At 41.8% G+C, this 25599-nt stretch overlaps 1 protein-coding gene across 1 annotated transcript; it reads left to right on the top strand.

Annotated features, from left to right (window-relative positions):
• The first annotated feature begins 479 nt into the window (after positions 1–479).
• On the top strand, positions 480–24319 carry LOC139448548 (polypeptide N-acetylgalactosaminyltransferase 1-like). Its single transcript, XM_071230115.1, has 11 exons — positions 480–915; positions 1753–1897; positions 9500–9666; positions 10673–10837; positions 12534–12747; positions 14075–14192; positions 20237–20422; positions 21412–21540; positions 22109–22201; positions 22808–22933; positions 24179–24319. Exons 1-11 carry the CDS (start codon positions 480–482, stop codon positions 24317–24319), a joined length of 1920 nt encoding a protein of 639 aa, XP_071086216.1.
• The last annotated feature ends 1280 nt before the right edge of the window (positions 24320–25599 follow it).

Below are 25599 nucleotides of genomic sequence, written 5' to 3'. Positions count from 1 at the left end.
CATCCGGCGTCCAGTATGCAACATCCGGCATCCTGTATTCCACATCCGACGTCCGGCTTCCAACATCCCGCATCCTGCATCTTATATCCCACATCCGGCGTCCGGCATCCGGCATCCGGCATCCGGCATCTTATATCCCACATCCAACATCCGGCATGCGGAATCAGGTTCTACTAATAAAAAATATCTGACGATTTCGTATCGATGCACGTGTGTGCATGACAAAAATGACGCTTCAATTCTAGCCATGAGTTCTAACCGTGACTTTAAAGCAAACTTCATTTCATTGCGTGCTGATTGCTGGAAATGTTTGATCGGGTCACGACGGTCTCGCATGAAGTCCGCCAAATACATAATATATCAATATCAATATATCACAGCTTTCCAAGTATAGTGTCTGTCAGTACGAGTACTGCGTGCAAGTGATCACAGCCTGGACATTTGTAGTATAGCAACAACATCGATTCTCCGCGTACAGTATGAGGCGTTCAACACTTAACATCATCAGATTTTCCTGTATGTTGTTCTCAATTGTATTTACAGCAAGAATTTTAATGCAGATCTTTGGTCAATACAAACGAAATGATAGAGTGATTGCTGTCCATAAGTCGCCACGTCTACATGTTGATGCTGCTGTAGCCGATATGAAACATGATGAAGAGGACGAAAGCCACACACCAGGTGATGTTAAATCAAACGCTAATTGGTTACATCGGAGTCGTCAAGCAATCGTCCCTGAAGAAACGAACCAAAGTAACTACAAGAAAGAAGTGCTCTCGGACAAGGCGGCCGAGCAGCTTGGACGTTATACACATAAAACCCATGATGTGGAATACTATGTGGATTGGTACGGAGGAGAAGACAGTAATGTAACCTATCCACCGTTTGTAGAGCACAGTCCGGAGAATGGTCCAGGTAAGACAAAGGTTACAGCTCTTATAATGCTGACGCTCTCTTGAGGTGATTTGGTAGCCAAGTTTTGTGTGTTTGTTTGTTGTTTAACGCCCCACTCAGCATTATTCCAGCTTTATGTCGGCGGTCTGTAAATAATCTGTTCCAGCCAATCCAGTGATTGACCTCATTGAGCATCGATCCATGCAAATGGGGTAGGATGAAATGCATCAGCGAGCCTGACCACCCGATCCCGTTAGTCGCCTCTTACGACAAGCATGGGTTGTGAAGACCTATTCTACCCCCGGATATTCACGAGTATGGTTGCCACGGCTCGTCTTGCCGAAAACCTCGGTTCGATTCCCTACATAGAGACGTTACTTTATCTCCTAGGTTTATGTTATCAGACACTATTCTGTTGCGTATACTTATGTTTTATTCCATATGTATATTAACAGTAAACTTTACCGCATTATTGCGAATAATGTTGGTTTTTTTTGTATTGCAAACGTTCTCGTCCAATAGTTAACTTTCCCTTTATGCCGTGAATAATATTCCAGTAGCGCTCACTCACTCACTCTTGGTGAAGGGTTCATGATGACCCATTTTCATCTTGACAATAACAGTATTGATGATTTGTATTTTAGACTACTATTTATTATACGTAGATAGACGCTTCTTAAAATGTTGATAAATAATGCTAATAGTTCATTTTGTGTTTTAGTCATATGTAACATAGAAACTACCATTGTTAATATATAGGTCTCTGACACGACAGCCCTAGGTAAGGTGGGTATCACTGTCGTCTTTGTTTATGCATGACTGCATACCCGGTTCCTAATTGTAGTCAATTTCCCCCAGGAGAATGGGGAGCTGTTTACAATTACAAGCACACAAAAGAGGAGGAGGGGGAATATAAAGAGGGGAAGAAGAGAAATGGCTTTAACCAACTGGTGAGCGACCGGATCTCCGTACATCGGCGTCTGCCAGACAGTAGGCTGGAAGAGTATGTATGTAAATACAAGCGAAAAAAAACTTTCTATAATCATGGGAAATCTCTGCTAGTGTCCACTTTAACATTCTGACCATATAATGAGCATTTGTGAATTGCAATAGTATGGTATCAGTTGTTATCAGACCTTATACCAAACGTTGACTGCGTCAAACCCCAAAGGCGCCGCGATTCGCTGTGCAGACTTGCGTCACTTGGACACGCCAGAAACCTATGATTCGAATCCCGGTTCGCCCAGATTATGTTTCCAGATTTGTCAGCACCATAACCTTGCTCGTGGGTTTCACCGAAGTGGTATAAACGTCTGATACCTGCATCACTTCGGGCTTTCCTCCAACATTAAGCTGACACGCCGTGATATGACTTGGATACTGTTAAAAGCGGCGTTGAACCCAACTCACTCACTCCTGCACCACTGATGGCGCAGACATAATATTACGTCCTGCAAAGAAAAGTCAAGTGCTCACCTGAACAAATTCTTTCATGTCATGTAATGTAAATATGTCAAGGAAGTATGATAAATTTCACCAACTGAAATCAATTACCTGCAGCTGGTTCCTGCTCTAAGATTTTAAATCAACATTTATTCTGTCTTTTTAAAAATGATTATTAAATAATGTATTCTCGGCGCTATAGGGTTACAACATTGCGCAAGCGACTTGACATCTAAGGACACCCTTATACTGTTTTAAGGTAATTTTTCGCATCCCGTATGTCGGGGTAGCTCTGAAACACTTGCTTTTCATGCAAATCGTATTTGTGGCGGATGCTACCGGCAGGGCAGAAATTGCGTACTCGTTTCGCCAATACCTGCTGTCGCTGATTTTCAGTGATCCATTCATATAATGTTCCCCAGTTTTGTTCCCGTATACGCCCACTGGAATCTGTTTCGGCAATAATCAAGACTTGACTCTATATAATTATTTCCATCAATAGTTCCAACACCATTGATATGTTTCATCTCCATGTGTAGTTGAATAGTGATCACCAAGAGCATTCAGCAGGTATTTCCAGTATAATTATAGTTCGGTAATACGGCCCAAGGCACATTCACAATTGCTTACAATTTTGAATATTGATTGAGTACTACAACGCATCAACTAGTTACAGGTGTGGGGATCGGAGACTGGCAGAGCCTTTGATATGCTAAGTTCTTAAGGAGTGTAACAGCAGAAGACTGGAACATCTTTACCAGTCTAGTTTTGTGGGTTTTGTCAGCACTGTTCCCTAAATCAAGGAAATATTTTTAACCTTTATAAGTGCCGATAACGAATGTTATGTGAAATTTATCTAAATTGATCTAATGACAACGACACATTAAACACAGAATAGAATTCCATTTTTTAACAACTTGACACGAGCTCATTCTCAAATTAAAACACGAGTTGTTTGATGAAGGTTACATCGTTCAAGGCCTCAGAAAAAAAAATTTCAAAAAGTTTTAGGTTAGGCTTGTGGAGGTCAACTCCAAATGTGACCATAAGTTACATTTTTTTTTTATATCTGATCCATGATACAATTATATCTGCTTTGGTTTGTACCATATCTTTCCGTGTTTTCTTCAGTTGGATAATTGACTTGCCTTTGAACGTGTTTGTAACGTGTGCCACCAGAGGAGCAGGATACGCTCACCCTTTCGCGAAAACATGGTAGCAGAACTATTGGTGATGCATAAACACATGCTCATGACCTAGTCGGAATCTTACAATGGGCTCTGTCATAAGCAGTGATTTCTTATAATTGCGGAAATGGTTTTGGTCACCATCTTTCGAAAACATGATGATAGTGTGAGTGAGTATGGTTTTACGCCGCTTTTAGCAATATTCCAGCAATATCACGGCGGGGGACACCAGAAATGGGCTTCACACATTGTACCCATGTCAGGAATCGAACCCGGGTCTTCGGCGTGACGAGCGAACGCTTTAACCACTAGGCTACCCGACCGCCCCTGATTATAAAGAAAGTGTGCGAGTGTAGTATACTACGCAAAACATAAGGGGATAGTGAGAATCATCGAAACATATCTGATCTATATGGTATTGGCAAATGTATATGATACGATCATACCTAGGAGAATGTGATCAGATCTATTGGGTTCCTGTGGTTGGTATGGCGAGCTTGCGGCGCATTAGGTCGTTAAAGAGGTCGGGGGTCAAAACAGAAATTTACACTTAGCGACCAACGTCACTAATATCGGGTAAAACCACCTCTGTTGGCCAGACATGCACACATTCTTCGAGTCATGCTTATGTTGAGCCGATCAATGTCATTTTGAATTATGTTTTTCATTACTGAAATCAGTTCATTGAGAGTAGAATTTGACGTTGATGTACACGTCTGCCAATACCACGTCCGAAAACGTGTTCATTTGGGGAAAGGTCAGGACTGAGTGCTAGTCATGGCCGTGGCATGACATGGATGGTTTGCTGTTGGAGGGATTGGGTCACAATCCTGGCACGGTGAACACGTGCGATATCATCTTGAAAGATGCAAAAAATGCCCAACACTTTGTGCAAATGACATGGCCAGTGGTGCAATGATGTTGTAAAAACAGTATTGACACAATACAGAACACAGTTCAGCCAGTTATTGTGATACCACCCCGTAACATTTAGGCCCACAACAAAACGGTCATACCGTTCGCCATCTTCCCGAGGCAAAAGAGTTAACTGACTACAAAAGTCCGGTTCCCACCCTTGCCGAACTAGGCTGGAAATTCCAGGCTCGATCGTAGCGCCACCAGTCGCTATTATGAGTTATGTCCCTTCTATGTCCCTTCTATTGACCAATAAGATTCAACCACTCACTTGCATTTGCTTCAAACAATATGGCGGCGCCCAGTCAAAACGATCTCATCGTGATCAAGATCTATATTGTAATAAAACGGGTCCTACGCCGCGAAGTGCATGAAATCACATAAGCACCTTGATTAAAAACATGAAAAGATTTGCAAAATATATGTCGACGCCAAATTGGCGGTACACAGGCTTTGCAAATCCTGCAGTCGACCGAAATCTGAAAGTTGAAATCCGTGTAGTTCGTTTCGCGATTTTGATTGGACAATGCAAAGACTCGTTAGTCCAGCCAAAATGTAACTCCGGAATACCAGCCTAGTTCGGCAAGGGTGAAAACTGGACTGTCATAGTCAGTTAACGCCCTTGATTCGGAAAGATGGCTGTACGCCGTTAGCGTTCATAAAACACTCATTAGGACGTCTCCAAATTCGATTCCTTCTGTCATGGAAGTCGAGATTGAACCTCGATTCGTCAGGAAACATGACATTAGCCCAACGTCCATTTTTCCCGTGCTGACGTGATCCTTGATTCAGTTGACGTGCAGTAAGTTATGGGATGACACATGGACGTCGTGCACGCGAATGTCCAGATGATGTCGCACCATGTGGACATGTACTCGTACACCAGCTGCCTGTTAGAACCGGTCCCTAATGTGAGAGGCAGTTTGCAACCGACTCCTAAAGCTGTCCGGGGCTGCAATTGTTGCCCTTGGACGTCCAAAGCGATCATCGACAGTATGAATTTTGATGCTCGCGCCTTTCCTAGCGCGTGCAGAAACCGTTCCCGATATCAATTTAGCACATTCTGCATGCAACTATATCCCACGTATGGGATAGCTATAAATCCTCTTCCGTGCGTTGTTAAAAACTTAAAACCTATTGATATGGCTCCAGCTTGAGAGCAAAAATGTTAGAGGAATTCTCTATTTTGACATGAAACATATGTTCACGTGCTTTTGTCAGTCGAACAATTGACTTGCCTTTGCATGTGTTGTCATTAATAAAGGTATTTCAAACTTTTTATGTTATATTTATCATTCATTGTCAGTTGTTTCAAGGAGGAAATTGTCTGTTCCGAGTCTGTTCGCCATTGAACATCTCCCTACCAGTTACACTAATATTATCATTTGTATGCAACGGTGAAATAAATGTTTTTTGCAGGACCCTCTATGTTATTCCGTGCATTGTACTTTACGTGTTATTTGGTAGGTTTCCCTTCAAAATAAAAGGAGATTGATATTAAAATAATTGACCGGGGCTACATTGACTGAGTATAGTCCCATCAACATGGGGAAGTAATACTAAGGTGACTGATAAATGTGTTCGAAGGTCCTGTTTGAATTGAATACTTACACCGGGACATGCATTTCATAAATCCGAGTTGGCAAATATTGTCCATGGGAGAGGCTAGGGGAAAAATATTTCACGTGAATCATGCAGGTCTCACACAAAAGAGGAAAGAGTTATTTGATATCTTTTAAAATACGTATACGGTTATCAAAAGTCGTTTAAACAGTTTTGGTGCTTGGGTTCTGAGAGTGTTGCACGTGCTTGAAGAAGTGAGTGAGTGAATTGGGTTTCACGCCGCTTTTAACAGTATTCCAGTTATATCGCGGCGTGTCAGCTTAATGTGAAAGGAAAGCCCGAAGTGATGCAGGTCTCAGACGTTGACCACTTCGGTGAAACCAACGAGCACGGGTGTGGTGCTGACAAACCTAGAAACATAATCGGGGCGAACCGGGATTCAAACCCACAATCATAGGTTTCTGGCGTGCACAAGGGACGCAACACTGCACAGCGAATCGCGGCGCCTTAGACGACTGGGCCACCCGTGCGCCCTGCTTGAAGTAGGTTTGATCACTCGGACCCTGGTGTCTAATTGCTGAAATACCAAATAAAACTCCGCGAAAAATGGTCTAACCAACCTCGTGATCTGATCCTATCTTTTGCATGTTTGTTTGTTGTTTAACACCGCACTCAGCGATATTCCAGCTATATGTAAATAATCGAGTCTGAACCAGAGAGTCCGGTTATTGACATCATGAGCATAGATCCACCCAATTTGAATTTGATGACATGCATCAACCAAGTCAGTGAGCCTGACCACCCGATCCCGTTAGTCGCCTCTTTTGACAAGCATAGTCGGCTTTTACGGCAAGAATGGGTTGCTGAAGACCAATTCTACCCAGAATCTTTGCGGGTCTAACTTTTAATGTCACATGAACTTATCTAACCTCTTGACATTATATGTAAGAATTGACACTTAAATAAATGTATGTATAGGGGATACAAAATGTATGGCACTAGAAATGAGCCTGGGTCCATGGGTATGCTGCGCTGGCTACAGTGTAGAGTCAGCGTAGCATACCCAGGGAACCAGACTGACAGGAAATAAGACAAAATGCAACTAAGAAAGAGTAACTTCGGTGTAGATTCTTTCACAGATATTAAGCTGGAATATACATCGAAATGTCGCTGAATGCAATAGAACCAGAAGCTGTTAACCATAAAGTTGAATGTTTTGTTATTTACTCATGATCAACTTCTGGAATGCCAATTAAACAGTTAGTGTGGTACAGGAAAATGTCTTATCATTCATATGGTACAGTAATGTATTCTAACTGTTTTCTGGGGCGGTGGGCTAGCCTTGTAGTTCAATCGTTCTTTCGTCACAGCAGGTCAAGGTTCCACCCCTAGCATGGGTATAACAAGTGAAGCCATTCCTGGTGTCCGTGATATTGCTGGAATATTACTAAAACCTCACTCACTCACTCACTCACTCACTCACTCACTCACACACTCACAACCATAGCCCTCACTCACTCACTCACTCACTCACCCAGTCACAACCATAGCCCTCACTCACTCACTCACTCACTCACTCACTCACTCACTCACTCACAACCATAGCCCTCACTCACTCACTCACTCACAACCATAGCCCCCACTCACTCACTCACTCACTCACTCACTCACTCACCCACTCTAAATTCGCGAGTTAGACACACCACACAAATGGCCGTGAGTGATTAAATTAACGTTAAAATAGCAAAGTAACAACAGCATTTTACGTGTACTTTATTCAGTGCAGTCACGATACTACGCCTTGACTGTCTGAGTGCGCGAGCCCCAGGCACACATTGTAGTATTCTGCTTAAGTATGATGAACGTCGCCACACAGATGTTTCGCAACACAGCCACTTTCACAGTTAGGCAGACTTTGTGAATTATTGATTTATGCATGTGTATATAATATGAAACGGAATAATACGAAAATAGGACTTGCTCTCAAAACGGGAATCAATCATATTGTGACAATTTAGCATTACGTTGATGTCAGTGTAATGGATATATATATATATATATATACCTTTCATTTGATCAACTCAATTAACTATGAAATTATTAATTGTTTATTGTTTGAACTCAATGACAGTATATAATACATAGCAGTGAACATCTCAAATACAAACATACAGTGATGATAGCAAAAGTCAGTGATAATAATATATAATCACCAAGCAGCGACAGTAGTCAAGCTTCCGAGATGATCTTGGCAGGGTATCAGGGATGATGAGCGATCCTCACATAAAAGCTGTTTTCGATGTGATGAAAATGCGTGAGAAATACGTAAACACACCAAAAAACAGCCTATCAAGCTAATGGAAATATTCATACAGTGACCTCACCAGTCCATCTGCACTAGAACATTATAGAAGTTTCCATAACATTCTATCACAGTCCACGGTATACCCGACCGGAAATGTACACACCACACCAAGATTTCAATATAGTAACTCCCTGACGACTGATCACTGTCCAAACACAACGCAATGAGCGTCTACCGAATCCCAACAGAAACATTGCAACACAGCTGCAATCACTGTTAAACAATAAGATACACTACCTTGTACACGGAGTCATGTACGATTCTACAGTCACTGTTAGGGTGAGCAATACTTTGACTGACATTGTCAATCAAGCAAGTAGGCGTGGTTTAAAACGAACACCTATTCATTGATCCATTCATAGATATTTTATTCCGTATTTTAGGCCATACAGTTGACATTTTCAGTTTCATTTGTTTAGTCACGTGATATACATGATATATTAAAAACTATCTGACAGAGAATATATGTTTCAACAATATGGCTAATGAACGTATAAAAGCAGAGTTGACGGATTTTATAAGACTGATCATTAACATCTTGTTTTATGCCTATTGTTAAACATTGGAATATACTTTTCTCTAAGATGTTCATACTTATCACATACTAATAAAACATGAAATTCATCCTCAAATTCTCCTAATTGGCAGTTTTTACAGATACCCACTTCAACGTCCCTTTATTCACATCTTCGTCTAAAATTTACTCTGAAATTGTGTGATGACACTTATACATACTTATATACTTCTCTGGTGCTATATCAGATCCAGTGGCGGTCGGGTAGCCTAGAGGTTAAAGCGTTCGCTCGTCACGCCGAAGACCCGGGTTCGATTCCTGACATGGGTACAATGTGTGAAGCCCGTTTCTGGTGTCCCCCGCTGTGATATTGCTGGAATATTGCTAAAAGCGGCGTAAAACCATACTCACTCACTCACTCACTATAGCAGATCCATTCATAAAGCTTTCATCGTATGTTGCCTTTTACGCCCACTGGAATCTGTTTCGTCGGACAATCGAGACTGGTTATTTTCTAGCGTTGACATTGCATTGTTCCGATGTCATTTTTGGATTGTTTATCGGCGCAACATTGGCGCAGTGTATATTGACCTTTCGACTATTGTTTTCACTTTACAGATGTAAGTCAATATTGTACCCAGCCGATGTACCTCCAGCTAGTGTCATCATCTGCTTCCATAACGAGGCTTGGTCCACTCTCCTCAGATCTGTCCACAGCGTCCTTGACCGATCTCCTGCACATCTCATAAGGGAGATAATTCTTGTTGACGATGCATCTACTCAAGGTACCGGAAAACACTACGTTGTATAATAGGTTATACTTGTTCAATGATTCATGTGTAGGGTTTGCCAGGACAACATTGTTGTGTACTGGATCTTACAATGAGTAGTTGACACACAGCTTTGACAAATGGTTTTCAAGGGATATATTAATTTGCTGCATAGGCCACATCAGGCTCCAGGGTAGTCGGGGTTTTTTTCAGAACAAAATATATACATGTGTTTGTGACATGATACGCTCACCTTTTCGCAAACACAAGGTTTCATCACCATTTGACAGTGATTCATGAACACATGTTCGTGCCAAAGTCGGAATCGTACAATCTGTTTGATGCAGAGATTCCTATTTGATATGGAAAGGGTTCTGTCCGCTTTATTATTATTATTATTATTATTATTATTATTATTATTATCATTATTATTAACACATTAAAATAAAAAATGCAGCAAAGAGGGTTTGGGTGATCCTGGCACAGTCAGGCTGGTTAGGATCATTATGAGCTCAGGGCCCTTGCTCCCTCTACACGCAGCCCAGACAGCGAATGGGACTTCTCCCAGGAAGCGCTGCCTAGTCAAACACAACCAGAACTTTTAGCAGAATGTGAAGACTCCCCAACACTGCAGCCTTCTGCATTACCCTGATTGTCAGAAGGGATGTATTCCTGGAAGAAAACCTGGGTACTCTCCCAATGTCAGTCAACAGATTGGGAGGTACCAAACCTGAGGCACCGAGAACAATGGGGCGTCGGAGAACTTGGTACTTGGGATGCAAGCGTGACATTTGGAAAGTGAGGTCCGCATATTTGCCATGTTTTTCCTCAATCTTGTCAATCACAATTGTGTCAAAGGGGACATAAAATTCAATTATTATGATGATTATGATGATGATGATGATGATGATTATTATTATTATTTTCATAATTGATTTTACTTGTTCATGCCTTAAAGATTTATGTTTAATATGTTACTGTTCAGCAATGTGTGTTATGTGGCTTGTACGTTATCCTTTAGATCATTTGAAGGCATCCTTGAAGACATACATGTCAAAATTGGGCAAGGTGAAGATTGTCAGACACCGGAAGCAGCAGGGTCTAATCAGAGCGAGGCTGACAGGATATGAAGTGGCTGCTGGACCTGTGCTGGTGTTCCTCGACTCCCACATCGAATGTTATCCAGGTAAACATTTATCTTCCACCAACGACATTCAAAGTAAACGGAAGAGCTCTTATCAATACCGCAATGCTTTGATTTTCACCGAGCCATTCATATAATTTTCATGGCTATCTTGCCTTTTACTCCCTGTGTAATCTGTTTTGTCGTATAGTCTGGAGGTTATTATCCAGCGATAACGTTTTATGTTTTTCGTGTGAAATGTGATATATTATAATAATTATGATCTAATGGGTTACAGTGTGATATCATTGAGTGAGCGAGTGAAGAAGTTTGGTTTTACGCTGCTTTTAGCAATATTCCAGCAATATCACGGAGGGGGACACCAGAAATGGGCTTCACACATTGTACCCATTGTCGGGAATCGACCCCGGGTCTTTGACGTGACGAGCGAACGCTTTAACCACGAGGCTACCCGACCGCCCCCGTATTAATGCGTAAGGCATAAGGAAATGTGAGTAATAACATTATATAAATATGTTCCACAAGGACATGTTATATAAAGGGCAAAAGTATTATATTTTTTATGTGCGACACAGTGAGGTAAGATAACTCTCAGGCCCACTTGCTCACAACAACCTTAGCAACAATGAATCTCGGGAGTTAACAATCAACTTCATGATTACCCTAGTCTTGCTCGTAGTAACTGCATCGCGCAATTGCTACTATACTTGATTTTCAGAAAGCGAACAAAGATAAGATCGAAATCAACAACAGTACGAGTAGTTTGGTTTGGTTTGTTGTTTAACGCCGAACTCGGCAATAGTCCAGCTATATGACGGCCGTCTGTAAATAATCGAGTCTGAATCAGACAATGCAGTGATTGATATCATGAGCATCTATCCACTCTATTGGGATCAATGACATGCATCATCTAAGTCAGCGAGCCTGACCACCCGATCCCGTTAGTCGCCTCTTAAGACAAGTTAATGAAGACCTATTCTACCCCGGAATCTTCACTACGAATGTATTGACCTGGCTCATATGTATGGATGCACACAGCATAAATGGTTGCTCGTACCAATTATGACACCGATGACGATCCGTCGTGTTTGTATTAGTAATAGAAGGGTACTAACTAACCGACGATATATACGATATATACGATAAAAACACAAGTATAAGTAATCAGTATGTAATTTCATTATTTTTAATTTATATTTATATAAACAGACCAGACATGTCCAGCGAACGATTTGCTTGAAAGTAAAACCGGGTGACAGAAATATTTTTCTTGTGTGTTCTCGAACAAATCATTGTGAAAAATATATCCAAGATTACAGAATACTCATATGAGCACACAGATGTTTTATGTACAGTCGAACCTCATTATCTCGAATGTACCGATATATTGAACCTATTTTCCGGACCGCCTCTCAGTACATATATGTTTCTCTATGTGTGTTTCTATTTTTAGGGGACCGCCTCCGTGGTCTAATGGTAGAGCGTCCGCCCGGAGAGCGGAAGGTCCGGGGTTCGATCCCCAGCCGCGTCATACCAAAAGACGTTAAAAGATGGTACTTGTTGTTACCCTGTCTGGCGCTAGGCATTAAGGGGCTAAAACAAGAACTGGTCGGCTTGGAGTCAGTATACTGTGTCTGAGTGGGGTATTCATGTTAAACTGCGGCATGCACGTCGCTATATAAGTGCAATAATCTTGGACGCGACGTTAAACCCCATTTCATCTCACCTCTATTTTTAGGTTGGTTGGAACCACTACTTGATCGTATTCGTCAAAATCCAAAGAATGTGCCTTTTCCTATGGTGGACAATATTGGATATGAAACATTTCATACATACATCATGAATACAACCAACCGCTTAGGAGTGTTCACATGGAAGCAATTCATCTTCAACTGGGGATATGTCAAACATGCAAGGAAGAGTCAGTTGAAAACACCCACTGATCCTATCAGGCAAGTATTGTACAGAGGCAATCTTTCCTAACGGAAACAAGTAACTTTGCTTCATAAAATGACCAAGAAAAGTATATTTATTCTGAAAATAAATAATGCCCAAATCTGCTTCCGGTTCAACATCAGGCACGTCCAGCTTCTGATGTTCAGAGACTGGTACAGAATACTGTTCACAGTGGTTTCATCTCGACAGTCCTGATGGTAGTTTTAGGTTAACGTTTTGGCGACGCTTGTGTCACTCAACGTGGTTACTTTAGGGTCGGAAGTGTAATGGTATGGGGTTGCATTACAACTCATGGGAGAACATAGCTCATCATTGTAAATGGTAACTGGAATGGCGCATGCCACCGGGACGACATCGTTCGATATAATGGTCTACCCTTTGTGCAAATGCAGGGACGTCACGTCACGTTGCAGCAGGATAGTTGTAACAGGCAACAAAAGGCAGCGTAGCATTGCTGTACTGAAATGGCCGGCTGTCTGTCCAGACCTTTCCCCCAAAGAACATGTCTGGGATGAGATGGAGGGACGCCTACGACAGGACCAGAACCAGCCGATAACGCTACCACAGTTGATCCAGTCATTGGTTGACATTTGGAACAACATCCCACAGGCTGTTTTCAATATTCTGGTGTCTTCAATTAGCTGTGTCAGTGCCTCACCTGTATCAACGCAAATGGTGGTCAAACCCGATCTTGACATTGTTAATTGAGGTGTGGGGGCACGGGTGGCCCAGTCGTCTAAGGCGCCGCGATTCGGTGTGCAGAGTTGCGTCCCTTGACACGCCAGAAACCTATGATTGTGGTTTCGAATCCCGGTTCGCCCCGATTATGTTTCTAGGTTTGTCAGCACCATACCCGTGCTCGTGGGTTTCACCGAAGTGGTAAACGTCTGAGACCTACATCACTTCGGGCTTTCCTCACACATTAAGCTGAGACGCCGCGATATGACTGGAATAATGTTAAAAACAGCGTTAAACCCAACTCACTCACTCACTCACTCACTAATTGAGATGTTAGACTACCCCTTATTTAGGGCGTGTCGCTATGTCTCTGTTTATCAATGTGTTGGGTATGATAAAACATTGATCAGTCGAAAGACCAAATATTATGTTGTTATGTTCAATAATATAACGTTTACACCACTTTATATAAAACACAGTTACTTTTTTCCGTTATTATATAAATTGATACAGATAATTATTCGCTTACAGCTTTGCTAAAAATATACGAATGGAGTTGAGAGGAGTCTCGTGGAGTAATAACACTCCAAACAAAACAAATCACATGATAAACTTGTAATGAAATCATGCTATCATTGTTTGCAGATCCCCTACAATGCCAGGTGGGTTGTTTGCTATAAACAGACAGTGGTTCACCACCCTGGGGACGTATGACCCGCAGCTCATGTTCTGGGGATCAGAGAACTTGGAACTGTCATTCAAAGTACGATTTTTTTAGCGATATTCTGATAATAGCCAATGAGAGATAACGCATTACGTTAACGCACATGGGTAACTGCTGTTCGTCCCCAACCAAGGTTCGTAATTCAGCTCTTTGCAATTATCTATTATAATATTATGTCCATGGGGAAGTAGGGGTAATTCATTTAAGCAGGGATAGTATGTCGGTAGTACACTATTTTCATAGAAAAGACATAGAATGCTAAATAGTGCATTCAGTTGTGTTGCAAGGATATTGTGATATGAATGTGTGTGTAATTTTCTGGACTTTTCAATGGCTTTAAATATCTTTTGTTCGTATATTCTCCCTATCCAATAGGGGATATTTCTTATGAGTATGTAAATATAAAGGGTTTTGTCGATTCTATTTATGTCTATCAAGTCCCAGATTTGAAAAAAATGTGGCAAATAGCAAATTCATGATTATTATCGAAGTGAAAAATGTAGTATTTGATATTGCGTAGTATGTTGCTAACGCCACGAATTCAGTTACATCATGAAGACCCGTGAAGATTCCGGGGTTGAATAGGTCTTCATCAACCGATGCATGCCGTAAAAGGCGACTATGTTTGTCGTAAAAGGCGACTAACGGGATCGGGTGGTCAGGCTCGCTGACTTGGTTGAAACATGTCATCGATCCCAATTGCGCGGATCGATGCTCATGATATTAATCACTGGATTGTCTGGTCCAGACTCGATTATTTACAGACCGCCGTCACATAGCTGGAATATTGCTGAGTGCGGCATTAAACAACAAACCAACCAACCATAACGTCATAGCATTTGTCTCACAGCTGTTTCAGTACGTCTTGTCACGTCGCCGTGTTAAATGTAAGTTTATGTTTGATGTTTATTGTTGCAGTAGACTAAGGCTGTAAAATATTGTGCTTATTGTCGTTGTAGTAGTGTTGCTTTTTTTTTACGGTCGACCGAACATCGTGAAACAGAGTGACCTCCTTTAGTGCTTACAGCCCATACTTCGACAGGTTCATTGAACTCTGTTGGAAGGTTCATACTTGCGTACAGTCATCATGAGTTCAAATTAAGGGAATTAGAAATGCAAGACAGTCAAAAGTCACTCCCCTCAACATAACCAAAAATGGTCGCTCCGTTTCATTTGAGTGAGTGAGTGAGTGAGTATGGTTTTACGCCGTTTTTAGCAATATTCCTGCAACATCACGGCGGGGGACACCAGAAATGGGCTTCACACATTGTACCAATGTCGGTACCGGGTCTTCGGCGTGACGAGCGAACGCTTTAACCACTAGGCTGCCCGACCGCCACGTTTCATTTGAGAAAGTTACAACAAATTTGAAATGACCAAAAGAGCATTGGGTAATGTTAAATGGAGAAAGTGTATTGAAGGGCACTATTCGTTAATGAAGTAACAAAACTCCTTTGTAGGTTCATGAGTTGGTCAGGGGGCACGGGTGGCCCAGTCGTCTAAGGCGCCGCGATTCGCTGTGCAGAGTTGCGTCCCTTGGGCACGTCAGAAACCTATGATTGTGGTTTCGAATCCCGGATCGCCCCGATTATGTTTCTAGGTTTGTCAGCACCATACCCGTGGGTTAAACGTTTTAGACCTGCATCACTTCGGGCTTTCCTCCCACATCAAGCTGACACGCCGTGATATAACTGGAATACTGTTAAAAGCGGCGTTAAACCCAACTCACTAACTCACTTATGAGTTGGTCACTGAGGCATATAAGCTAATAAAAACGTGGTGATTATACTCATGTGGAGTTTGCTAGGGAAAAGGAACCTTTGTTTGATTGGTGGTGTTTTTTTAATTAGTTTTTCGAAGCAGTTGAGGCAGCTCATTTTGCTGAACGATTTCTAGCAGTGCAGATTTATTTGGATGAACAGAAGGTGGCTCAGTTACACCAGGATGCAACCTTTGAAGATAAGTACTCATTTACTCACAAGGGTAATTTCAGGGAGCATAGAAACTCCCCAAGGAATAGCCAGGGTGCTTTCAGGTCAGATCAATCTGTTAATTCGAGTCAGTAAATAACATTTACTTCGGTTCCAACAGGTTCGAATTCTAGCGAAGCAGATAGTTTGTCCAACAGGAAATCAGACAGGATTCAGGATCGTCGTCGGGTCTTAGATGTATATACTGTCACAAGCCAGGTCGTTTGATTTTAGAGTGTCGTGTACTCAAAGCCGGGTTCAATTCACACATATATATAGCTCATTCCTGGTGTACCCCGCCGTGATATTGCTGGACGATTGCTAAAAGCGGTGCATAATCACTCTGAAGTCATTAACACTAAGGATGAGTAGGCTTGTAGCTTTTACCTACCAAAGTCTGCTGCAGTAAGGAACCAGTGTTTACTTTTTATTTCAGAAGAATTTGTGTCACTTAAAGGTGTGAAATCCACATTACGACTAATTACTTTTCCTGAGGTGCATGGGGACGCAACTCATTTCGATCCTGAAATGCAACTACAGTAAACTACGGTTATAACGAACTCAAGGGGACTACTAATTTTAGTTCGTTATAACCGTAGTTCGTTATAAGCATATATACAGCATAACTACAGCAAATAATCGGGACCAAAAAATGAAGTTCGTTATATCCGTCAGTTCGTTATAAGCGTGTTCGTTAGAACCGTAGCTTACTGTACATCTTACACCAGCATTTTCTATGGATGAGGTTGCCAAGGTACATGCTTGTTTTCACAAACCAAGGCGGAGTTTTTTGATGAGTAAAGGGAGACCACCAGAAGCTTCTGCTGAAGATGAGGTGAATGTTTTTCACTCGATTTTTGTCTGCAAGTTATGAGTTTGGCTAACGATACTTAATTGGCTGGTGATTTGCGTATTAACGAAACGTATGATAAGATTTTAGCTCATCACTCCCGTCCTAGTTTGCGTACGCACGTTCCATATAGTTTTGTTGGACTTCTCATACATTTAAGGCGGTAGACCTATCAGAAGATTCCCCTTGCCCCTTTAAAGCCCATGTAGGCATCTGGGTAGCCCTTCGGTCAGGTTATTATTGACTGCGTTGGTCCCTTGCTTGGGAAGGCCAATCTGGCCAGTATTTGGTCACAACCATATGCGCTTCAATCAGATTCCAAGAAGCCATTCCGTCAATTACTATTACTGCGCCACTTATTGTGAAGGCTTAAAGTTGATCCCGTTTTTCACCATGTTTGTCTTACCTTAAGTTGTTCTGTCGGATGAAGGGTTGAATTGCGTGCCAGGGCTGTTTCAACAGGTCATGTATGAGTTGCGATTTTGACAGGTCATGGTCAAGACTTCCTCAGAAGCACTGAGAGTAGGGCACACACGTGATGATCGGGAGTATGAAGGCTGGTTGGTTTGTTGTTTAACGCCACACTCAGCATTATTCCAGCTACATGACGGCGGTTTGTAAATAATCGAATCTGGACCAGACAATCCAGTGATTAATATCATGAGCATCGATACGCGCAATTGGGATCGATGACATGCATCAATTAAGTCAGCGAGCCTGACCACCCGATCCCGTTAGTCGCCTTTTACGACAAGCATAGTCACCTTTTACGCTAAGCATGGGTTGCTGAAGACCCTTTCTACCCCGAAATCTTCACGGGTCTTTATGATGTAACTGAATTCTTGGCGTTAGCAACATACTACGCAATATCAAATACTACATTTTTCACTTCGATAATAATCATGAATTTGCTATTTGCCACATTTTTTTCAAATCTGGGACTTCGTCGTTGCGCACACAGTCAGGTGGCCACTCCAGCACATGAAAGAACAGTGGCTTAATCACAAATCAGGCATGCAGTAACTAAACTATGTGTCAAACACACCTACTTTGACCAAAAAATAAAAAGATGAAAATAGGGCAAGTTCACACGGAAATGAACCATTTTTTCTTGTACTTTTTCCACATTAAAAGTGTTAACATAGAAGTGTCATAGACAAAAGTATGAAAACATCATATTTAATTAACATATTTTTTGCACTAAAACGATTTATATTTTTCACATTTACCAAGTGTTCTATTTCCATAACAAAAACACCATGGCTTATGCCCCTTGCAATATGACGTCATTGGTGCCAATTGATAAACATTATGACGTCATCATGCTTTGTTAGAGCCGCTTCACGTGGTGTAGGTACAGTTTTGTGATTCTAGCATCTCAGATGCCAGCCAGAATTGTGTTATGCTGAGTCACCACTGCGCCGGAGTGTGTCGTAGACCATGTTGTTTTACCGCAAACTGGTGCTTGATATCTTTTGCGTTGAGAATAGACAGGGACCCAGTTGAATTGGCACCAATTACGTCATAATCTAAGGGGGATAACTCAGGCCTATTTCGCTCGTAAAACGAAGGCCTCATAACGGCATATCACTTTCACACTATTGTGAGCTTCCTACTTCCACTGTGAAAAAAATGAGTGTATATTTTCAAACACAGATACTAACTAATTCTAAAATTGCGTTTTGTTTAGAAAAAGAAAGAAAGTGATTTGTGCGTGTATACTTCCCCTTTAACCATCCCCAGTCAACTTTGGAGAGCTAGATACCAAGGTTATTATGTAACTGCCAGAAAGTCACTGTACAAACTGCAGACACCCAAAACAGAACCTGCTGCACCTTCTGATAAAAAATATTATGACAGGTCTGAAATGTATCGCCAAAAGTTATTGCGACTGTTTTTGGTGTGGAATCTGAAGTAGAAGAGTGCAGTTCTGAGTTTTTAAGAGCATATGTGAAGTTTGATTATGAAGATGAGAAGGATTGTCCATTTCATTCGGGATGTGCAAAGATGTAGCTGGCAATGACATACATTTAGGTGTGGAATTGTCTGATGAACATCCTCCCTATCACATGAACCCACTTAAGTTGGAGCATCTCTGAAAGGAAGTCAAATATATCAAGGAGAACGACATCATCGTACGAAGTGACAGTGGGTGGAGTTAACGGGCCCCCAGACTTGATGTCGTACCGACCTGAATGAGGGAACTCACCCAAAACTGACTCATTCACCATACAAAGAATTGATGATTGTGTATTCAATTTGATAGAACTGGTCAAGCTAAGTTTGTTAGTAAATTTTGACCTATTGAAGGAGCATTATCAGATTCCACTGACTGGGCGCGCGAAGAAGATTTCTGCTTTTGCTGTTATCTTCTTTCTTTTTGGGTCGAAGAATGTACCGGCTACCTTACATCGCATCACTGTGCGCTTACACAAGGAGATTTACATCAACGACATTGTCAGCCATGGAGTGGGACGATCATTTGGAGAGGATGCGTGAGTTCTTTGTGTAGCTGTTACAGACACAGTTGACTGTACATTTGGTCAATTGTGAATGTGCTCGGCCCGTTGTTGTGTTCTTCGGGCGCATAGTCGACCAAGGTTATGTACAATCGAAGGCGATTTGAGGCCTTCTTTCTACGTCTGTTATCTACTTGCTCAGTGCGGACAGGATAACGATCGGAAAGAACACGACTTTTCTGCCTGTTTCAAACACTGTTTCATGGATTGAAGAACGAAGCACGTTCAAGACATTCGTCTGTGATAAGTACTGATTGTCGACCTACTTTTGTGTATTTCAATAAAATTTGTTTACGTGAACGTGTGTGGTTATTTACTGATTTCTCTATTATGTTCTGTATGTACTGATTCCTGGTTTAACCGTTTTCATTTTGGAAATCAACACATAACAATCTTACAAAAGTCTGCATTACAATTTTGCCTAAAATGTATTTTACAATGATGACAATCAAGTGTTTCTCGTCTCGAAATGAAGGTTTGGGGCATCAAATACTCAATAAAACTCGCAAATAATGTTTCATAATAATTCTATCATGATAATAAATTGGTCATAAACCGGACACAGCAAATTGTTCATTTCTTTTGACATTAACATTAACACGTTGAAATTGGTTGCCGTGTAATACACGTTGGTACCACGTACACAGTCGAACGTTCAATTCAATTAAAATACGTCAAAACTGGCAAAGAGTGTTCACGAAACAAAACAAAATCTGGTTGTCAGTGATACATTTGTATTTTCAGATATGGATGTGCAATGGAACCTTGGAAACACTTCCCTGTTCTCACGTGGGTCACGTGTTCCGTTTGGTGAATCCCATAAAGTGGAAGAAGGGTGGGGTCCCCGCCATGATTAACGCCATCAGGGTGGCAGAAGTCTGGCTCGACGAGTACAAGTACCTGTATTATGAGGCAAATCGCTTTCAACGGGTAAATATCATTATACAATTCAATGTGTGCTTTTGTTATGTTACCAGTCAAAGGGGGATGCGGTTCTATGAACCGTTTGTCGCCCACTTCAAATGTTGAAGGTACAGAAAACTTGGTACGACCAACATGAGACAAGTTCAAAGGCCTTTCTTTTCACCAGGGGGCACGGGTGGCCCAGTCGTCTAAGGCGCCGCGATTCGCTGTGCAGAGTTGCGTCCCTTGAACACGCACGAAACCTATGATTGTGGGTTTGAATCCCGATTCGCCCCAATTATGTTTCTAGGTTTGTCAGCACCATACCCGTGCTCGTGGGTTTCACCGAAGTGGTAAACGTATGAGACCTGCATCACTTCGGGCTTTCCTCCCACATTAAGCTGACTCGCCGTGATATAAGTGGAGTAATGTTGAAAGCTGCGTTAAACCCAACTCACTCACTCACTCACTCACTCACTCACTCTTTTCACCATATGTTTGCAGAGTCTTCATAGGTGTCTTCTAAAAAGCAGCTTCGGCCAAATGCATGTACTTGGTCAATTTCAGACATTAGCAGAACGGTTCCTGCAAAACCGAATGCATATTTATTTATTTTTCATGTATATTTAGTATTGATATCAGTCGAAAATATGAACAAACGTTTCTTTGAAATAGGATAACTTTCATTAGGATTTAAAATATTGTTCCATGCTGCAGCGCACGGGCAGAATGGGCCCTTGTCAACCCTTGTCATTTGCAAAATGAACGCATATATCCAAGGCAGTAATATCCTTGTTGTTGTGACGTACAGTGTCGCGTGAAAGGACTTGTTTGTCATCATCAAGGCGACATTCATGTAACCAAGTCGATATCAATAGAACACTTTCAATACATGATGGCATATTGATAGAATAATAATTATACTTAGCCACTTTGAACATATTTCGTTGCGTTAAGGATTGAAATGGACAAAGGGAACCTTTTTTAATAAGAAAGAATACGTGTCTCCTTTGTAGGTCAAGAACTATGGTGATATCACAGACCGACAAAAATTGAGGGAACGTCTTCATTGTCACAACTTCCACTGGTATATAAAAAATATATACCCGGAGTGTCCCATCGTCAAGGTCTTGAATGCAGGAGAGGTTAGTGCTTTAACACATGGGGTCATTATGCTGAGACCCGTGAAGATCCTGGGAAGAATAGGTCTTCAGCAACCAATGCTTGCTGACAAAAGGCGACTACGTGTATGCTGGTCGTAATTATAAGAGGCGACTTACGGGATCGGGTGGTCAAGCTCACTGACTTGGTTGATGCATGTCATCGTATCCCAATTGCGTGGGTGGGTGCACATGATGTCAATCACTGGATTGTCTGGGCCAGACTCGATTATTTACGGACCGCCGTCATATAGCTGGATTATTGCTGAGTGCGGCGTTAAACAACAAACAAACATTATGCTGAAATGTGTTAATTTATACGCACATTAGGATGGTTGGCTGACTCTACAAACAGCACCAGCAGAATGTATTGCCTATTGTATGCACATTGTTAACATTACATTTTACACATCGCATAACTTTAATTTTAACATAGTTTACAAAATTGGAAGGTTGTTTTAGACACGGATAATGCAAATATTAGATACATTTACTAAACAGATGTCCCATACGTCCATCACTGACTAGTTAACGACGATTTTCTGTCTCATAGATTAGAAGTGTTTCGCACCCAAGTCTGTGTGTGAGTGCGACAAGGATGGACGGAACAAGCCTCCGCCCTTGTCACGACTACGGAAGAGGTCAGGTGTGTATATAACGCTCTACCGAGCAGTGTGTCACATCGTTAAGTAGAGACTGAACCTACTTCTCCAAGATTATAATCATTAAACGTCGACATTATCCACATTATTAAAATGTGTAACTCACAAGGAACGAACAAAATATATCCAATATAGACAGAAGCAGTATAAGTGCTGGGGAATAAGCATGACAAGTATGTTTGGGCAATGTGCAAAATATTTGTAACAAGAAAGACCTTGTGTTTATCGATTCTAACCGTGAAGATCCGGGGTAGAATTGGTCTTCAGCAACCCATTCTTGCCGTAAAAGGCGACTATGCTTGTCGTAAGAGGCGACTTACGGAATCGGGTGGTCAGGCTCGCTGACTTGGTTGATGCATGTCATCGATCCCAATTGCGTGGATCGGTGCTCATGATATCAATCACTGGATTGTCTGGTCCAGACTCGATTATTTACAGACCGCCGTCATATAGCTGGAATATTGCTGAGTGTGGCGTAAAACAACCAACCAATGTTTATCGATTATGCTAGTCTTAATCGCTGATGCTATACAGTACTCATACATACCATTTTTTGAGTTAACAGGTGATGTGATTCGTATTTGTTTCAGTACTGGCAGTTATTCCCAGTTGGGGTCTTACAGGGCCACACGAACCGGCGACTGTGTGTAAGAAGAGGGGAGGTCACTGATAACCGTTGCTACCAGGATGATATGATGAACTGGACATACACCGAGGTGTGGGCCTACTTCATAATTGTTTGACTCGTGTGTCTTTTTGGGGGGCATGATATACGCTAATTATTGTTGCGTGAGTTTGGTTTAACGCCGCTTTGAACAGCATTATACCATGGCGTGTCAAATTAATGTGAGAGGAACGCAAGATGAGATGTAGGTATCGGGCGTCTACCACTTTGGTGAAACCCACGATCACGGGTGCGGTGTTGACAAACCTAGAAACATAATTTGGGCGAACCGAGATTTGAACCCACAATCATAGGTTCCTGGCGTACCAAAGGGACGCAACACTGCACAGCGCGTTTGACTATAGGCCAGCGGTGTCCCCGATAAAACGCAAATATATTTAAAGCTCACTCACCTGTCCATTTTGTCACACATGTCTATGTTTGGCCGTTCAGTCTTTTATTTAGCATTAATCTTGGCGGAAAAACGATGCATAAAATATTTAATCTAATTGTGCTTTAATATATTCGTAAGTTCAAACGAAGCAAACCAGTTCAGGACCAGAGTTGACTTCCGAGTGAGAAACATATTTACATATACGTACTATACATGTACAAGATATTTCTCGAAGGTGAAGAGTTTCCGAACAGACATGAACAAACAAATCTAACAAATTGTGACATAAGACAGTTGTTAAGTGAAGGTGAGGTGATGTGAAATGGTGGTTTATGTTGCGTTCAAGATTAATGCATTATATAGCGACGTGCTTGCAAGTATGTGTGTATGTATGTGTGTGTGTGTGTGTGTGTGTGTGTGTGTGTGTGTGTGTGTGTGTGTGTGTGTGTTAGTCCTGACTGATGCCGATTTATAGTGCTAGCCCACTGATACACCATGCCGCAGTTTAACCTGAATACTCAACTCAGACACAGTGTACTGACTCCGAGCCGACCAGTCCTTGTTTTATCCCCTTAATGCCGAGCGCCAGACAGGTTAACACCAAGTAACATCATTTAACGTCTGCTGGTATGACGCGTCCGGTCTTTGAACCACATACCTCCTGCTCTCCAAGCAGACATTTCTCTGGGAAGAAATGAAATATGTCTTATTAAACCTGAGGACACGTAATGTTTTCCTAGCTTTTACTGCTAGAGCCTTTTTTTTAAAAAATCCCAGGCGAACCACTCCCACACCAAAACCCAGCCCTACCCCAACCACCACCCCTAGAATATCACATGGTCATTTCATCCACAAACTTGAAGCAACAGTTGGTTAATGAAGATATTTATGCTTTAACTTCAGGACAAAACACTTCACTTGAGAAAGTCCGACAAATGTTTGACAGCTGGTGACAATTCAACCCTGTTGGTGAAGACGTGCGACGGGACTGCGAAACAAAGATGGATGTTTGAAAAATCAAAGTTTCCACTTCATGACACGTAAAACGTATTGGATCTATATATTTACGTTATTGGCGTGATGCGTTTTATAAATGTGTTGGTTGTATATTAGTATGTGGAATCGTCTTAATGGTATGTTGCATTTTGATCTATTGGTACGTGGCAGAAGCAAAAAAGAGCAAGTGCTGTTGTGGCTGAACTTGAATTTGAACACCAGCGAGTGGAGCGTTCAAGAATCGATTTGAACTTTTCTATGATTAGATACGATATCCAGTCACCCTGACAAGGGCGACATGACTGTAGAGTTGTATACGAAGGTCACTGCAGACAATGAACAACATGAACAGTTTTGGTCGGTGGGGTCGGATAAATATTTCGCTTGTCAGGCGGCAGACTCGGGTTTTATTCCCTACATGCGAACAATGTCTGAAGCCCATTTCAGTTGTCCCCTTCCGTGATGAGTGAGTGAGTGAGTTGGGTTTAACGCTGCTTTTAACAGTATTCCAGTTATATCGCGGCGTGTCAACTTAATGTGGGAGGAAAGCCCGAAGTGATGCAGTTCTCAGACGTTTACCACTTTGGTGAAACCCACGAGCGCGGGTATGGTGCTGACAAACCTAGAACCATAATCGGGGCGAACCGGGATTCGAACTCACAATCATAGGATTCTGGCGTGCCAAGGGACGCAACTCTGCACAGCGAATCGCGGCGCCTTAGACGACTGGGCCACCCGTGCCCCCTCCCTTCCGTGATGATGCTGGAATATGAATATAACGACATAAAGTCATTCCCACTCCTGTTTTATATGGAATTATTTATTGGACAATACAGTTTTATTATCTTGTGAGTTATGTGCTGTTTTCACTCTGTCACTGCTTCTTTGTCAATTTATAGTCGCCTTTAGTTCATCTTCCTGAGGCAAGGGAGTTATCTGACTTTATAAACCTGCGGTGACGTCATCCTATTGTTCTCCAGTCAGGTTAAATCTCATAAACAGGGACGTTGTAATGTCCCTGGGATTTTATAGGATATTCTAGTCATATTTGCTATATAATGTGTTATAATATCCCAGGGATTTTTATATACTATCCTGGGTATTTTATTCATATATCTTCCGTTCAGATTAAAACATTTAATGAAATGTAAAATCAAATGACAAATGTTTTCTTTATATTCCCGAGGATCGTACTCGCAACTTTCATATGTGTAGCCCAGTGAGTGTACCACAAGGCTACAGAGTGTTGACAAGACATACTGCTTTTTAGAATGTCCTTTTCAAGATCCGTACGCCAGCAACAGATATTTTACGCCCGTTTCCTAAGG

The sequence above is a fragment of the Haliotis cracherodii genome, unplaced genomic scaffold (genome assembly GCF_022045235.1).
Source record: "Haliotis cracherodii isolate W230 unplaced genomic scaffold, xgHalCrac1.p SCAF_7, whole genome shotgun sequence".
In the NCBI taxonomy this organism is placed as follows: Eukaryota; Metazoa; Mollusca; class Gastropoda; order Lepetellida; family Haliotidae; genus Haliotis; species Haliotis cracherodii.
Note: the sequence above shows the minus strand (reverse complement) of the source record. Positions and strands in the feature narration are given on the sequence as shown.

Coding starts and splice junctions, on each gene's coding strand:
- LOC139448548 (XM_071230115.1), top strand. CDS start 480: ATGAGGCGTTCAACACTTAACATCATCAGATTTTCCTGTATGTTGTTC. Junction 20,423..21,411: donor AGGCAAATCGCTTTCAACGG/GTAAATATCATT, acceptor TCTCCTTTGTAG/GTCAAGAACTATGGTGATAT. Junction 21,541..22,108: donor AGGTCTTGAATGCAGGAGAG/GTTAGTGCTTTA, acceptor TCTGTCTCATAG/ATTAGAAGTGTTTCGCACCC.